This window comes from Fomitopsis serialis (assembly GCF_022376445.1).
Source record: "Fomitopsis serialis strain Sig1Antser10 chromosome Unknown B0H18scaffold_57, whole genome shotgun sequence".
Taxonomy (NCBI): domain Eukaryota; kingdom Fungi; phylum Basidiomycota; class Agaricomycetes; order Polyporales; family Fomitopsidaceae; genus Fomitopsis; species Fomitopsis serialis.
Genome location: NW_025955017.1, coordinates 195,142 through 211,601, shown reverse-complemented (window position 1 = coordinate 211,601; position 16,460 = coordinate 195,142). Strand labels below are relative to the sequence as shown.

The 16,460-nt window shown below is 55.1% G+C and overlaps 6 protein-coding genes across 6 annotated transcripts; 2 read left to right on the top strand and 4 right to left on the bottom strand.

Annotated features, from left to right (window-relative positions):
• Positions 1–1,700: 1,700 nt before the first annotated feature.
• B0H18DRAFT_1121203 (uncharacterized protein) lies at positions 1,701–2,919 on the bottom strand (the record flags this gene model as incomplete). The annotated part of the gene is made up of 5 exons (XM_048034290.1): positions 1,701–1,784; positions 1,836–2,093; positions 2,151–2,747; positions 2,809–2,850; positions 2,911–2,919. 5 exons carry the CDS (start codon positions 2,917–2,919, stop codon positions 1,701–1,703), a joined length of 990 nt encoding a protein of 329 aa, XP_047891082.1.
• A 73-nt stretch (positions 2,920–2,992) lies between these two features.
• On the bottom strand, positions 2,993–5,332 carry B0H18DRAFT_1019787 (S-adenosyl-L-methionine-dependent methyltransferase). The gene is made up of 7 exons (XM_048029458.1): positions 4,820–5,332; positions 4,649–4,759; positions 4,365–4,595; positions 3,933–4,308; positions 3,750–3,854; positions 3,631–3,692; positions 2,993–3,584 (listed from the first exon to the last, which is right to left on the bottom strand). The coding sequence occupies exons 1-7, from the start codon at positions 5,177–5,179 to the stop codon at positions 3,447–3,449; spliced, it is 1,383 nt and encodes a 460-aa protein (XP_047891081.1). The 5' UTR covers positions 5,180–5,332; the 3' UTR covers positions 2,993–3,446.
• Positions 5,333–5,401: 69 nt separating this feature from the next.
• On the top strand, positions 5,402–6,684 carry B0H18DRAFT_1019784 (eukaryotic translation initiation factor 6). The gene is made up of 5 exons (XM_048029457.1): positions 5,402–5,549; positions 5,606–5,812; positions 5,841–6,193; positions 6,250–6,370; positions 6,435–6,684. Exons 1-5 carry the CDS (start codon positions 5,540–5,542, stop codon positions 6,503–6,505), a joined length of 762 nt encoding a protein of 253 aa, XP_047891080.1. The 5' UTR covers positions 5,402–5,539; the 3' UTR covers positions 6,506–6,684.
• A 65-nt stretch (positions 6,685–6,749) lies between these two features.
• On the bottom strand, positions 6,750–7,634 carry B0H18DRAFT_1019778 (carbonic anhydrase). Its single transcript, XM_048029456.1, has 5 exons — positions 7,448–7,634; positions 7,364–7,388; positions 7,244–7,309; positions 6,893–7,190; positions 6,750–6,840 (listed from the first exon to the last, which is right to left on the bottom strand). Exons 1-5 carry the CDS (start codon positions 7,542–7,544, stop codon positions 6,823–6,825), a joined length of 504 nt encoding a protein of 167 aa, XP_047891079.1. The 5' UTR covers positions 7,545–7,634; the 3' UTR covers positions 6,750–6,822.
• A 1,590-nt stretch (positions 7,635–9,224) lies between these two features.
• On the top strand, positions 9,225–9,953 carry B0H18DRAFT_1121199 (uncharacterized protein; the record flags this gene model as incomplete). The annotated part of the gene is made up of 3 exons (XM_048034289.1): positions 9,225–9,473; positions 9,526–9,717; positions 9,774–9,953. 3 exons carry the CDS (start codon positions 9,225–9,227, stop codon positions 9,951–9,953), a joined length of 621 nt encoding a protein of 206 aa, XP_047891078.1.
• Positions 9,954–10,718: 765 nt separating this feature from the next.
• B0H18DRAFT_1086034 (cytochrome P450) lies at positions 10,719–12,868 on the bottom strand (the record flags this gene model as incomplete). The annotated part of the gene is made up of 14 exons (XM_048031983.1): positions 10,719–10,872; positions 10,893–11,057; positions 11,112–11,163; positions 11,190–11,312; positions 11,367–11,400; positions 11,457–11,769; positions 11,825–11,905; positions 11,972–11,985; positions 12,012–12,030; positions 12,086–12,153; positions 12,209–12,262; positions 12,283–12,402; positions 12,450–12,659; positions 12,752–12,868. The coding sequence occupies 14 exons, from the start codon at positions 12,866–12,868 to the stop codon at positions 10,719–10,721; spliced, it is 1,524 nt and encodes a 507-aa protein (XP_047891077.1).
• Positions 12,869–16,460: the final 3,592 nt, after the last annotated feature.

Below are 16,460 nucleotides of genomic sequence, written 5' to 3'. Positions count from 1 at the left end.
TTCTACGCGAAGACGAGAAGGAAGATGAGTCCAAGTTGTCATGGGATGACAAGCTTGCGAAGAAGTACTACGAGAACCTGTACCGCGAGTACGCCGTCTGCGACCTGAAGCACTACAAGTCGGGCAACGTAAGTAGCCCTTCCCTCTCGGTTCTGGGCCGCACCCAGTTGAACTCACAACCCGCAGTTTGCCCTCCGCTGGCGCACAGAATCCGAGGTAATCTCCGGCGCGGGAGAGACGACATGCGGGAACACGCGGTGTCCCCTGCACGAGCAGCGCGCGGTCGACGAGCTCAGGCCGTCGCTCAAGACGTTAGAATTGCCGTTCTCTTACGTCGAGAGTGGAGAGGACAAGTTCGCGCTGGTCAAGGTCGTGCTGTGCGACAAATGTCTCAAGAAGCTCATGTGGAAGCGTACGAAGGAGGAGAAGTAGAGGCAGCGGCGCGGCAGGGGAGTGGGAGGTGAAGGTGGAAGTGCAAGAGGCGCGTATCCCTCTGCCACACGGTCGTCACGGTAGGACTAGGTACTGACCGCGAAGTCTGACCTTGTCATGTGCATGACTTCTCTTACTTATACGAGGCGGATGTTTTTTGCCAGAAAGTCAGATCGAGTCATCAAACAAGCAGTCGCGAAGAGTTTCACAAATTACTACAACAACACCACCTTGGCCACCTCGTCCACCGTCGACCGATACATGCAGAATCCCTATCGCAAATCTGCCTCATAATCGACGCGATACTTCTTGTTCAGGCACATAATCTCCCCCGCCATCTAGCAACCCTGCATGAAGGACTGCATCCACTTCACCGGCTCGACGAAGTACCCCAAGGAAATGTCGCTCGCCGGCAACGGTGGGATGGCGTTGAACGTTGATGGCTGAACCGCCCCTGCTTTAGCCTATAGTTCCGCGCCCAGACCCGCCGACATGATCTTCTTGGAGTTCATGCTGCTTTGGAATTGCTCGGCTGTTGGGCAGCGAGGTCGGCTCCGCCCGTGGGGTACTTAATGACATCTCAGCCTCAGCCTGTGAGCTGAACTGCGACGACGAGATGACCGAGGACATCTACATCTTCGGTGTCATCGAGGTTCATTACGAAAGGCCTGCGCGCCGGCGGGATGCGTTCAGATTGAACGTTCAAGGGACCTTGGGCCTGGTACAGACACACACCCCACTGATGCGTAGTACGCGGCCGCGCATCGCGGTGCCAGAAAAAAAGCCCCTGGTGTTGTGCTCACGTCGGAGCGTCTCGCGGTCGATACGCTCGAGAGGTCGTACTGTGTGCAACGATCTAGAGGACAACGTCATTCCCCGAGATCGCTCATGGGCATTTTTGGTTGGATCGGTTTCTTGCTCGAACGCTCGGTAGCTGGCTCGTGAGAGGAGAGGATCGATGAGAGACAGAGACAACCTACGGACTGAGACGGGTCGCAGCGGGTACACTGCTCAAGTGCTCACACATCGATCCAGTTCTCGAGAACAGGAACGCGCCATCCACGACTTCATAGGCAGGACTTGCAGTCAGAAGCAAGGTCATTGATACAGTAGCAGTAGACCGTATGTAGGTAAGTACCAGGGCGTATGCAATAAGATAATCAGTCGAGTATAAGAAATGCCTAGTATCGTACTGTGTCCGCATTCAATGCACTCCATAGTGTCATAGTACGGTACACAATCCATGTAGATAACACTTGGTCTCATCTTTACTTACGCCGCCGCGACACATAACAACAACGCGCCGCCTCCTCCTCCGTAAGTGGCACAATATCGGGTTTGAATCGTTTAGGCTTGTACGGAAAGTCAGGTATTCGTAACACAAGTGGCTCACTTCGAATTACAGAGGGGTGCTCCTCCTCCGACTCGGATATATCACTATTGGTGACGGGAGGCAGTGGCAGGGGTTCAGGGAGCTGAGGTTCAGGAGTAGAAGGTTCAGGAAATGGAAGCTCGTCTGGGGCTGCCGAGAACTCCAGATAAATAGCACCTGGAGAGAAAGACCCCGAGAATAGGCTGTCCTTGTCCTCTTTATCTTCCTCAACAGGAGAGGGAGCAGACAGCACTATTGAGCAGTCCGCGAATGGCGTTAGGCCGTCGTGCTATGCTTACCACACAATTTGTCACTTGCTTCTCTGATTAACGTAGGATGCACTCACCTGCTCGCATTCATCTATGTTGAGATAGTCCCTGCTCGCCTCGGCCATCATGATATCCTCGTCTTTTGAGCGCAGCTCGACTAGTTCAGCCTCTAGCTTAGCGATGTGGGCATTGAGCGCTTCAATCTGCGCGTTCTTGCTCGCAACCAATTCGTTGTGTTCCTTCTCCAAAGCCTCCCGCATGCGCAGAACCTGTACCTCCACGCCCTCGCGTTGATGCTGGCTGCCGCTAATCCGGTCAGTCCCTGGTGCTCCCAAGCTCATGTGTTGCTCGCGCAGCTGTGTAATATCGCGATCGCGCGCCGCGACGACCTGTCGCATGTTCTCGATCTCTTTCTCCCGAGCGGCCAACACCTCCTTCACCTTCTGAATCTCATCGTCCACCGAGCCGACGCGCGTGAGCGCTGCGTCCAGCGTTGTGGCAGCATGCTCGCGGAACTGAGCATGATCGTGCTCGAGCGCCGCGAGCTGTCGTTGCAAGGGCTCGCGCGCCTTGACCTTCTCGCTCTCGATGAGGCGGACGAAGTCATCCGCTGCGCGCTGGATCGTGGTGGATATTTGGCGACTTGGCTGAGGCTGGCCCGGGGCCGGCAGTGGCTGCAAGCAGTGGTAAGATAGTATCTCCCTTTCCCTTGAGAGGGATGAGTCGAGTACTCACCTGGATTTGCTGCTGCTTCTCGGAAATATCCATCGTATCTGACTGATGCAGGAGTCGCGCTCAAAGTCACAGCGCGATCGCACCGGTAGCTCGGTAACATACGAAGATCATGTTGAACACCGTGATGGCGCTTGTCCCACGACCCTACGCGCGATCGCTAGATCTTGCCGAGATACATACTGAAGTTTGAACGACAACACAATGATAACTTGATCTACGGCGTAATTAGCTTGGCTATAGCGATATACCACTGTATGAGCGTAATGAAGACGGATAGTCGAAGGAGTTGGACAAGCCCCACTCCGGGTGACAATCTGGTGCATGCACATGAGTATTAGCGTACCTCAAGTTCGCGAACGAACCTCCAGCATCGACCAGCAAGATTCGTGATACTATGTCTACAGGAAAAATATCTACCTGTAGGGCATAAGAGGGCGTGCAGAAAGGAAGGTCATCGAGACATGGGTCGCCCGGAGATGAGATATACGGGCAAACGACCTCCAAGCCTCGATATCCTACTACAAATGCAGAGCCCATCCACGTCCGAAATGACATAGAAACATGGCTCCAGGGGAGCGCTGCACTCTTGCACATAGGCGGTTACGGTGGCGACATGTACTTACCGCACCCACGTAGTCCTACGCATCCTGAACGAACGGCCACCTCTCCTCCACCCTCACGCTGTTCTCATCTCGCCTCGCACCCACTACGCCCATGACCTGATACTGGCTCCCCATCCCAGTCTTGTCCACCAGCCTGTTCGCCGCTTTCTCGATCTCCGCCCCGTTCCTCGCTCTTGGCAGCCTTTCTGAGCGCCTCGACTCGCGCGGCGAGTCCCATATGCGTGAGGAAAGACCCTTGCGCCAGTGGCCCTAAGGGCGTCGCTATGACAGGGTTGAAGAATTCGTGAGGCGTACAGCCGGGAGGAGAAAGGCACGCACCGACGCCTGCGAGGGCTTCTTTGAGGTAGGCAAAGTCGACGTTCACGGTCAAGTCGCACTCGCCCGGACGATCGAACACATCCACAATCTTGTGTCCTTGAATGCCTTTCCATCGACGCGAGGTCAATCAGCTGTGACATCACGGAGCTCATAAAGTAAGGGTGTAATGCGCGTACCCTGAACGAATTTCCGAATGCCTTCTCCGCCCGTAATCCACGACCAACGCGCTGCCCGCCGAGCTTTCTCCTTTACTCTCCGGATCCTGCACCAACTCGCCGACCTTCCGCGCGATCTTGAAGGCCGTAGGCGATATCTCGACGTGGCTGCCCATCGGGAGGTCCTTTAAACGCGAGGACGAGAGACCGAGCAGAGTCGAAGACGCGGTCGGGAGCCGAGACAGCACGCGGCGGAACCGGGACGGCGGTTTTGACGGGGAAGTGGTAGGCTCGCGTTTCCGATCCAAGGTGGTGTCAACGTTCAGAGACGATGCAGTGAGGTCCGTCGGCTGGGCAGAGTCTGCCGCTGCAATCAACACCTCTTGCCAGCCTTGTTGCGTTTTCTGCATAACAACGAGCGTGCAACTCGAACCTATCTGAGCTGAATGTGCGAACGTACTTGGATGAGATTGAACGGTAGCGCGTCGAAGAACTCGTGCGCCACCAAGAGCGTGAACCTCGAAGGGTCATGCGGGACCTCTTCAATGGACGTGTGCCATTGTACGTCCCACTTGTGCTTGAGAGCAAGCGGCGAGAGTTTCTCGTCCTGCCGTTGCTGCATGTTCGGGCTTGTCTCCACTAGGTGGACGGCTTCAATTGCCTCACGAGCTGCTGAAAATTGCGACAAGACCTGTAGTATCGAATTTATGCACCATTCATATAGAGGACACACATGTCACTCACTCTGAGGATGTCATGCATCAACGTGCCTCTGCCAGGTCCGAGCTCGACCAGCCGTAGCTTCCTGGAGTTGCCAGCGTATAACCATTGCGATAGAAGCCATATTCCGGCGAGCTACTCCCACCCGCTTTTCGTCGTCATCTCGCATGCCACGCACGCTTTGCCACAACGTACCTCACCGAAAACCTGGCTAATCTCAGGGCTGGTGGTGAAGTCGCCCTTCTCCCCGAAGACCTGCTGGGAAGACTTCATGTAGTATCCTTCCGTGGGATGAGACAGACACATCTGCATGTAGGTCCCGAACGAGATTGGGCCTGTGACTTTGATGGTATCGAGGAGTATCTTCTCGATGGGCGTGACAGAGTGGTTGGCAGCAACGACATATGAGCGGCGCTGGATCCGTAGCCTCAATGGGGAACGAACTGCTTGAGGAACTGAACCGTCGCCGCATGCAAGAACACGACCTGGGGCACGATATACATTCCGTATAGCCCGTGCCTGGTACAGAGTGCTGGATGTTGTCGATCGAAGCATGGCTCTGACTCCGAAGTGTCAGAACGCCCAGGGGTCGCCAGCAGCAAGGCGAGGTATCGGCAGCGAGTCAGATACGAAGCGTAGAGAGCGAGTCAGATGGATGATGCGGCTGTGGTCCGACCGTCGAGCGGACAGTTGGTGGGAGGACGATAGTCACTTTCGGTACCGTGACCGCGCTGGTCCGAGTCGCGTCGGCAGTCGCGGCGTCTCTCCAGCCTGTGGCAGAGAGCCGTTTTATACGCCTCGTCAATTTGCACTTCCATCCGCCACAGTCCTCTACACCCCACCAACTCCCTCTCGCTTCTCCTCAACCTCAAGCACACACAGAGACGACCTAACGTTCAGACAAGCCCCCTCAACATGGCCACCCGTAAGATCGCTCGCAGCCTGCTCGGAGGACAGGCGCACTGATCGAGCGACACACAGGCATCCAATTCGAGAACAGCAGCGACATCGGAGTCTTCTCCAAGCTGACGAACAGCTACTGCCTGACGGCCATCCAGGGCAGCACCAACTTCTACTCCGCCTTCGAGGCCGAGCTCGGCGATGTCGTCCCCATCGTCCACACGAGCATAGGCGGAACACGCATTATGGTCGGCTCACAGCAGGTGCGCTTCCTTACAACTGCATTCTGTCTCATCTCGTAACCCAACCTGCAAAGGGAACCGCCACGGTCTGCTCGTGCCATCAACAACGACCGACCAGGAGCTGCAGCACCTCCGCAACTCGCTCCCGGAGGCTGTCGCGATCCAGCGAGTGGAGGAACGGCTCTCCGCGCTCGGAAACGTCATCGCGTGCAACGACTACGTCGCACTCGTACACCCCGACGTCGACCGCGAGACGGAGGAGATCATCGCGGACGTGCTCAAGGTGGAGGTCTTCCGCCAGACGATCGCGGACAACGTGCTCGTAGGCAGCTACTGTGCGATCACGAACCAGGGCGGGCTCGTGCATCCGAAGACGAGCGTGCAGGATCAGGACGAGCTCAGCAGCTTGCTGCAGATCCCACTGGTGGTGAGCGCTTGTGTTTTACTGTACACAAATTCCTTCGACCTAATGCGTCCCCGAAGGCTGGCACGGTAAATCGTGGCTCAGACGTCATCGGTGCAGGCCTTGTCGTGAATGATTGGTGCGCATTCACTGGCCTCGACACAACCGCGACAGAGATCAGCGTCATCGAAGCCGCATTCAGTGCGTCTTCTTGCCTCACCTCTCTCTCTCTTCCATATTCTGACATTCGCATATTGCAAATCAGAGCTACAAGGACAAAATCAAGCGGCAGTCATCGGGGAGATGCGCGACTCCCTCATCGACAGCTGGGCGTGAGCTCGGGCTGTGGGTTCTGGTACATGTGGACATCGCTCTTGGATACCTGTATGATCTGGTCCTCGCTTTCGACTTTTTGGTGGCAGCAACAGCAGCAGCAGACAATCAACTTGTATCGATACATTGTCATTGTAGATTTACTCGCAATTTCAGTATCACCCGCACTCATTGTTTCATCATAACTTACGATGCGAGTGCAAAGCAAGGCAAGAAGATGAACGGTTACATTTAAGGCTTGTACGCTATAGATTCAGTTAGATGCTGTCCGCGGGAGGTGTACAGACGCAGCCATATTGTTCGTTCTCGTTTGCGACGACTCAAACGATTTGGCGAACCTAATACACGATCGCATGAGCTAATTGATCGGAGAGCGTGACATCGACTCACCCTCCCGGTCTCCACCGAATACACCCACCCCGAAATCTGCGTCTCAGGCAGGACGAGGGGGTTTTCCTTCAACCACTTCACATCTTCCTTCACGCTCTGCTCCAAATTCGGGAACTCCAGGAAGTCGATCTCGTCGACCGCCTGGAGCGCGGGGTTCGAGGGGTCGGACTCCTTCACGATCGCGCGGAGCTGGGGCGTCTGGAAGGAGAGCATGCCGCAAGACGTGTGGTGGATGATGGCAATCTCGCGCGTGCCGAGCAGGCGCTGCGAGATGATGATGCTACGCAGGGCGTCTTTTCTGAGGAAGGAAGGGGTAAGTCGATAGAAGGGATGTGAGAATTGAGGACGTACGCGATTCCGCCGGCGTTGCGGATGATGTGGGCGTCGCCCTCTTTGACGCCGAGCTGCGCGTACAGACTGTTCCGCGGTCAGTCAGGTCCATTTGCGAACTCCCAGCGAGACAACACTCACTCCAGGCGAGCGTCCATGCACGTTACTACCCACGCGTACACAAGTCAGTCAGCCGTTCGCGGAACCGCGTAGGTACGCTCTCACCGACTGCGAGCTTCTTCGCCGGGTGAATTGGTAGCTTGCCCTTTTCGCCGAACGTGGCGGCGTACTTCTCGTTGGCTTCCACGAATTCTGCGGACATTGTTGTGCGAGTCTGGTGCGCGTGTGGGTTGTCGTGCTTGCCGGCCGTGCTAGACTCGCTGGCTAGATTGGTAGGAAGAGCGAACTGGCCCTGGAGTGGTCGATGCGCGTCAATATGACTTCTCTTCGCTGGCTATAAGACGAGGTGGGGTGTGCGATGGCGAACCATTGCGCTATCCTGTGGATAAGGGTCGTTTGCACTCGCTATAGCGAACGTTAAACCGCGCTACGTCACCATTCGCGCCATCTCCCACTACACAAGAGTCATGCGCCTTCGGGGCCGAAGAGGACCGAACACAAACACTGTGATAGGAAGGCCTCTCCTATCTTTGTCGACAGCATCCGCGATGGAAAGCATACAAGACCCGGAAGCCATGAACATGAAGATAACGCACATTGCTCTCCTGGGCGTCCGACGTGCAGAACCGCGAAGACGCAGGGATAACGGTGCGCGGGGCTCGCTGGACGAGGAAGGACGTGCTCTTGAGATGGTTGAATCCGCCATTGTACAGGCGTCGGAGGAGAATTTGCATAACCTAGCCAGTTCGTGGGTGGGACCGCAGTCGTACGCTGGAGACAAGACGGATGGTGGAGGCGTGGAGCGAGGCGAAGCGAGTCTGCGCAACTTGAAGCAAATGAGTGCATTTTGAAAATGGGAGTCATATTCAACGAGCGCTAACGCGGTCGTCCTGCTAGATCATCCACAACCATCATCTAGTAGTGAATCTGCTTCTGGCCAAGCTTCCACGACGCTCTCGGTATTTAATACTGGACGCCTAGTATGTATGAGCACGTCGGCAATGTCCAACGGTCTTGGGGGAAAGCTCGTTGAGCGTAAGTGACACTGGCACTGTGCTACTTCAAGTTAGCTTGCTGACGCTCTCTACAAGGCTTGCTCCAATCATTGCTAGTACATACGTATGGCCAGGCGGATTACAGCGACAGTCGTCGTGTTCCACGTAGCCAGCCAACTTGAGGACCCACGGCTACCGCGGTGGCTAGGTGTCACCGTCTCCTTCACCGCATTGAGACCGAGTGCATTCGTCCGGTTGACGAGACCGGGACTGTAAACCGTCATGACATTCGTGCCCAGACCGAAATATATCGTGTACTCAAACTATGCGGGCATGACCCCTCCCTTACAGGTGAGGCTTTCTTGCGAACGCCAGGTACCATGAGATGACTTCATATGGTGACAGTGCGCAATCCGTACTTCAAGTCACTCCGTGACTATGGACCTAGCACCGCCACGAAACCCTATGTGTCGAGCATTCAGTTATCCACCGCTCGCGGGCGTTGCTGCCCGCGCCATCAAGTTGTCTTTCCCGTCGGTGCCCTGAAGCCGAGCGTACCCTCGTGACATCTCAATGATGCTCAACGTTCACCTTCAGCCAGGCATAGGAGGAGGTCTTGGCTCTCCCTGTTCAAAAGTCTCGAACGTGCACACCACGGCCAGTGCGCCGACCGTCGCACTATGGCTGGGGCATACAGCACTGACGGCGATCACTGACCGTGATATGTAAGATCTGCAGACGTCCCGTCATTGCCCTCTGGCCCGGGTGTGTACCGATCGGAACCAAGAAACGTATATAAAGCAAGTATGTCGAGGAACATATGCTCAAGAGCTCCGCTCCTTTCACCAGCTACCCTTTTTTTCTCCTTTGCTCTTCGTTTGCCAGTCATGTTCGCCCTCGGCGCCATCGTTGCTTTGTTCGCTGCGTCCGTGTCGGCCATCCCGGCTTTGAACACTCGTCAGACGGGCGCATCTTGTGCGGGGTTCGGTAGTGGCTCCACCGACACCCCGACGTACAACTTCACGCTCACGGCGTACAACACCACGCTCCCGAACACCAACAGCTCCGGTGCGCCGCTCGTCCTCGGGTGGGGTCCCCCTGGGACAAGTCCAGAGGCGAGTTACTGGGCGATCTCCGTAAGTGCATTGGTTTCCTACTGGGTTTCGGATCGCTGACCCATAAGCGCAGACGTATGCGGAGTGGCATTCCAACGATTGGCCGTACTTCTCCCTTGAGGGTGGTGCGATCTACCCTAATCCCGGCCCAGATGAGCAGGGCCTGGGAGCATACGACTACGACATCGCCTCTGGCGCAGAGGTCGGCTTCCTCGTGCTCCCCACCGAGCCCGGCCGAGACGTCCCGAAGATCTATTGTGCTGCTGTGAGTCGACAGTCAACCCTCCTGCCAAGCAGCTAACTGACAGATACGCATTCCAGCTGCGAAACGGTGATGTTTTGCTGGCGGTGAACAACGACGCGGACAGTTTCTCGCTCTGCCAATCTGTCCCGAACACGAGCAACGTCCTCGTGTACCAGGCGAACAGCAACAACAGCGACTACTACGACTATAGCACGTGCTACGGCGTGGATGTCTTTGTCATCCCGTACGATGGCTAATGTCAGCGCATTTCTCCTGGGGATTGGTTGAAGCTCGAGCTAGCGGGTTGGACCATGGACTATTTCACTACTATTGACTGACATTTATCGTCTCTCCCTTCGGAAACGGACCCTCTATTCTACCTCAGTTTTTGTTTTGGGAATATAGTTTGTTCATCGATACAGATTTTCGTCGAGCATATGCTATGTATATTGGTCCTACCACTGACCTACCACATGAATCACGGATCATGTGTGGCCAATGGATACCTGGCGCGGTAAAGGCCCGGGATGACCGCATATTGCTCGAGACACCACGCGTGCTCCGAACTTGTCGAATTCCGAACCTGTGCGTGTCTTGGATTTTGTGTCCCACTTCCACGCCAATGTACTCGACCATGATTCCTCGGAACAAGTGGTGCGTGGATGCAGGTCCGATTTTGACATTCTGAGGGCGTCACACCTGAGTGTCAACTCTCATTCTCGCAACACGACGCTGCCGCCGACGACGTTGACAGTTTCTACGCGAGAACGAGAAGGAAGATGAGTTCAAGCTAAGTACCATGGGATGATAAGCTTGCGAAGTTCTGCGAAACCTGTACCGCGAGTACGCCGTCTGCGATCTCAGAGGCACTACAAGCGGCCTGCACAACCTGAAGCGAATGAGTGCCATTCGAAAGTGCAGTGCAGTGGTCATATTTACGAGCAAAACGCGGTCAACGACGGTCAAGCTTCAAGCGAATCCATTAATACCGGACATTGAGGGCGACCCATTGCAACATGCATTCATAGCGACCACGGTAACCGTTCGATTTCACCGGTCATCTCCTTCCAACCCCATGGTCTGCCATCGGACTGGACATTGTCGAACGCCTTCCGGATGAGCTCTGCGTGTTTGGCTGATCGTGGGGCAAAGCCGATGTTGAAAGCGTGTGGCACACTGAGGAAGCCTCGCTCCACGTCTTCTCCTCGTTCGCTACGTCAGGCAAGATGGGCTGCTTGGTCTTGGGATCGAGCGGCGCGTAGAAATCGATACCCCAAAGGATGCGCGAGAGAGTGATGAAGAGCGATGCCTCTGCGATGTGACTGCCTTGACAGAACCGCCGGCCCCATCCAAACCCATAGCTGACGATGGAATATCAGCACGACAGGTACTTAGCGAGACAAGGTGATAATTACGTATCGCGTTCGGTCGATACTGGACCACTATTGAACTGTGTCGGCTTGCCTTCTTGATAGAATCTCTCTGGGATGAACGCGCTGGATTGAAGAAGCGTTCGGGGTCCCGATGTATGGCCCACACATTCCCGATCACAGTACATCCTTTCGGGATATAGTAGTCCTTGTAGAAGTCATCTTCGACTGTCGCATGCGGGATCGCTTCCAATCACTCCTCAGCGAGGGACATGTGCTTAGAGAGAGCGGCGGGCATACCTAGAGGAGTGGCTGGCCGATGTCTCAGGGTCTCCTTTATACAAGCCACCAGATATGGTAGCCGTTCTTCGTCGTCGAAGTCTGGCATACGTTCGGCCCTACCACGCCATCGATCTCCGCTCGTGCTTTCTGGAGCACATGCGGGTGGCTGAGCATGTAGAGCAAGAAGGTTACTATAGTATTAGCCGTGGTATCGGAGCCCGCCTCTAGGGCAGATCCGGCACTACACGCGAGGAAGTCATCTTGTATCCATCCGCCCTTCGTCAAACCTTTTCCGGGAGCATTTTCTTCACCTGCGGCCGCGCGTGCAGTCAGATACGAGCAGACAAACCCACGCCGGTTCTCTCCACTTCGTAGTGCCACCTTGCATTCATCAACAAGTCCTCCCCAGAGGCCCATTTCCCTGCAACACTAGATCGGAACAATTCACTGCGGTTCATCCATGGAGAGATACTGACCATAGATGCAATCCATGAGCTTTAACCCTCCATGGCGCTAAGAAGTCTGGGAGACGTCGTATCAGCGGGAACACATCCGCCCTGTACATAGCCATCGTGATATCAGCACAGCATTCCACACCGTCATCGAACTGACAGCCTACTCACAGATAATTTCCTGGCTGCGACATTTGGGAGAATTGTCGACGATGTCGTATATTTTGTGACTAAGATTCAGAGGTCAATAGGTGCAATTTGCTCGAAGCGGAGACCTGTTCTCACAGATTAGGGTTATTGAGGAAGCGGGGGACTCGCTTGCCATACATCGCATACAGAGTAACACTCGTCGCCTACACAGCGCCGATTATGTGGACTGAGCACGCTAAGCGAAACCATCATACTCACATACCGCCTCACTGGTGCGAACCAGTGATTATCCAAGACTTCTCCATGTAGACTCTCGGAGATGCTTGTAACACACTCTTGTTCCCGTGGCAAATCAAGTCGTAGAGAAGCACGCGGGATTCGCATTCCTGGTTTGGGCGAATGTGCTTCGAAGGCCCGGGTCCAAGCGCGCCTTGCAGAGCTTTTCTGGCCACCTATCGCCAAGTCAGTCGAAGCAACCGAGCTCTGATTTCCAACGGACCTTCCAAGGAGTGTCATACTTCAAGAATGCAAGGCCCATCCCACCGCGCAGGATGTCTTGAGCCACATGCGGGGTCGCCCGACTAGAATAGTTATGACTGCGACGTGACAAGAGCTCATCAGCCGCTTCTGCTGTGTTCAGGACCACTACGTCTTGCCCGCCCAGCTTGAGGTAAAATATCTCCCCATACTGAGAGGCCCATTCCAAAAACTACGAGTCAGCGTCAGAAACAGAAGGGCCGATTATAAAGGCGACGTCCTACCTTCGGTGTGGTCGTAAGGCAGGCAATTGAAGTAAGTTACCCAGCAATGGGACACCGTTGGACCAGGTGGTAACTTCCGTCGCATCGAGTCGTTCCTGGGTCGGAAGGCATAGAATACGCAGGTGAGCGACGCGAGTATGAGCAGCAAAGGGATCATGTTGTAGAACGTCTCAAGCCCTAGTACAGAGTACGGCTTGACGGAAGAGCAAAGGTTTTACTTTATAACGTGCCCCGCAAGCACGTCACTTAAAGTTCGACACTAGCAGGTAGGTTTGCATTGTATAGTCTACGAGAAGACCACTTTCAGGGTCTTGATAGATAGCATGGCGGCAAAGTCAGGAAGTCGACAAGGCGCACGAATGTATGCAATGATACTCACAGAAGTCTCGCATATGGTGCAGGTATTGCCGATCGGAGCGCGCCACGGCGGGTACAAATGTCAACATTAACGTTATTCTGGTCCGCAATGCACGGACTGGTAAGCGGCTGGGAATGTCGTGCGCCACGGGATAGGCGTCCGAGCATAGAGTTCAAGTGTCCTTCCCACGTCGCCAGTAGCACTACGCGATGTGGCTCAGGCAGCGCTCACCTCAACGGAAGACGGACGATGACCGCAGAGGAAGTGATACATTCACAGTGACAGGACTAGATTTTCTTCACACGAATATTAAACGCGAACCATTAGACTAAACTCATCACTACACCTCAGTAGTGGTATGCAGATCTTCCGAGACGTAGGTACTTTGATGTCGAACTACTGTCCCTGAGGCTGGGAGCACGTACCGCAGCTAATGGGGCGTGAGTTGACGGGAGGAGTTCGCAGTTCTCAACTGAGCCTAAAGACACTCGTAAAATGATGGGTATATGCGATATGATGTACTTACAGGCATTGGAGACGCTCTATACAGACCCGTCTTGTGATATGAGTCGTGGTGTCGACATTACAATATCCGCAATCGCGCTGGCAAAGAGGGACGCAAAGAGTAGAGGTTCGATTTGAAACACACCACTTAACTGCTTTATGTCCCAGTCGAGCTCGTGAGGCGGTCACGAGATTCACCACCGGGACGTGCATATCCTCTTTGAATATCATGATCGTGCCTGATGTCAAAATGACGGACCACGAAAGGAACAGAAGAGCCACACTGAGCCGCCGGGCGCCATGTCAGCCCGAATATGCGTGGCAAAGGCAGGCAAAGGCAGCGCAGAACCCGCGATAGGCGATGTCCAATTTCGTCGATGTTATGGCTGACTTCAGGCCAGGAACCGACCTTTCCTGCAGAAAGTAGGGATATCAAAGCCTACATCCATCCGCGAGTACGACTGGGGAATGATCAAACACATAACCAGGATCAGGTTGCCAAGTCACGGCAGTTCAGCCATGCCATGATCCCTCCGCGAAGTAGCGTCGCGCAGCAGAAACAAGATGTCGCCCGGTTCGCCGAACCCATGATGATGAACACTGCCCGCCATGCTGTTTGCGCTTCTATCAACCTCAGATGATCGATAACGACGAGTGGCACAAGCACACGCCCAAATCGAGAACAAGGCTGACTCGAAATGGCCGACAATAGCATGGCGGCTGGCTGTTTGTTCGCAACCAAACATGGACCCACAGACCCGCATATAAGCCTCGTCCGGACGCCACTTTGTCCCTCATCCCTCTTGGCTTCTGACGGCCATAAAGGTCCTCGACAAGCGTGTCCTGTCCACGACGGGCCACTGGGCTCACTGGCACGGTAGGATGACGAAGAAGACTGGCTCATATGTGACCATGCAGCACCTGGCGCGGTGCCTTTGGTGGGCATATGTACGTCCCCTTCTCGGATATCATGCGATGACTACTCACCGGTATCGTTTTTTGTGCATATCTGTTTTCTCGACACCGACCTCGGTACACCATATCTGCGCCACACCTGTATCGTCGACCGGAACAGAGAGCCATGGATAAAGGGTTAGTGCCAGTGAACCCACTTCAACGGCGTAAGCTTTCAGCGCTGTGGCATGAGTACCCAATATGCTCACCTCAATTCGTAGACGTGTGCGTCGCCCGCCACCGGCCCCGTATGCGTGTCTATGCGCGGCACCCTAAACAAAGACCCATTGAGGGCACACCCGTACGTTGCGCGATTTGAGAAGGGACCGTCCAGTCCGATGCGTCCTCCAACGCGAGGGGCTAGGGCCCGGCTACCCAAGCTGCAGGGTAGTCGGAAGCAGCTGTAGTGTGGTCGTGCGCCAAGGGTCAGGAGCGCCACTCCGCTGTGGCCAGGTGCACGTACTCTCTACGGGGACCGTCCCGCCGTTGACTGGTCGTGACCCGCCAGATTGGCGGGTGACCACGAGGCTAGCTTATCGTGTCGTACGGGTGGAAAGGCATGGCCTCGTGAGTACTGGTCATTATTTGAGTGGTGCACCATGACTAACCTGCACTGCAGGCCATGCCTCGACGTCGAGGATTCTAACGATCCGCGGCGAGTGCATCCCAAATCCTCACTGAAGTCCCCATAAGGACACATGAACCCGGTACGTCGTACTTCGCGCGAAAGGGTCCAGCCTCCGGTCTGAGGTAGCCCGCGAAAGAGTGGGTGCCGGAGGCACCGTACGAGACACCAACGTTGTGCATCGATGCAGACGGGGCATAACATGCTTGCAGTCAATAAGCTCGTGCAGGGTTGTTATGCTGAATTGTCATGTACGGGGACGTCCCCGCCGCCGGTGCACGCTCGCTTCGTCGGGCTACCGTTGTGTGCTAGCGCTTGTCCATACTGGGTAGAGGGGCGTCGCTCGCGCAATGAAAGTGAGAGCGGCGCCCCTGGCAACGATGGAATAGTCAGTGCCCACCACGTTCCTCGCGAGAGACGCGTACTTACCGTCGTCGCAGATCATCCATCCGAGCCGAACATCAACAACAATCAGATTACAAGTCCTCCACCGGCACTCGAGCCCCAAACGGCGACCGTATGCATCATGCCATGTCCGTTTATGCGATGCTCGAAGATGCTAGTGGACATGGCAAACGGGGGTTTTTAGTGGGTATGGACCAGAGCACGTCGTCGAGCTGCAAGACACAAGCCGTACTGAGCTGCATAGCTCCGCGTGCGATGACGGTCGAGTCCTACACTGTTCTCCTCGATGGGAGTTCGTGCGTTACTGCATTTTCCTCCGGGAGGAAACGAGTTGCACGTCTTCTCGTTGTAGCCTGCATGGCCCTCCGCAGCAAAAAAAAAAACCTGGTACCCGGTGCATCTGTACCGCGAGTGGGAGTGAATCTTGCTTGTGCGATCAAGTTGGACTAAACTCATCTCCATCAGGGGTGCTGATGATTGTCTGCCTTGCGCGTGGACGGCATGCGGAGCACGACGCTGGCACGACGCATCTCGAACTACGAACATACGCTCATGTGGAGTCGTCGTGGGATAAGTAAGTAAACGCAATGAACCATCGTGACCTCAGTCTCAGCTTGCTCTCGCTGCTCACCCAGCGTCGACGGCCAGTAGCGGGTGGCGCATGAACACTATTCTGTGTTGTGCGAAGACGCACACACGCTTCTTTGTGGGCATATAACAGGATGATCTTGTCGTGAATGAATTGTCAGCTATCCAGATGCAACTGCCAGTCCGACTCACCTCGACCCAGCCTCGACCTGACCTGCTGTACCATTGTGTATGTCGTCACACCTGGCCAGTACTGAGGGTATTAGGCTGGCTTTTCGGGTCCGCCCCACGACTGGGAAGGGAGTTTAGGGTGTA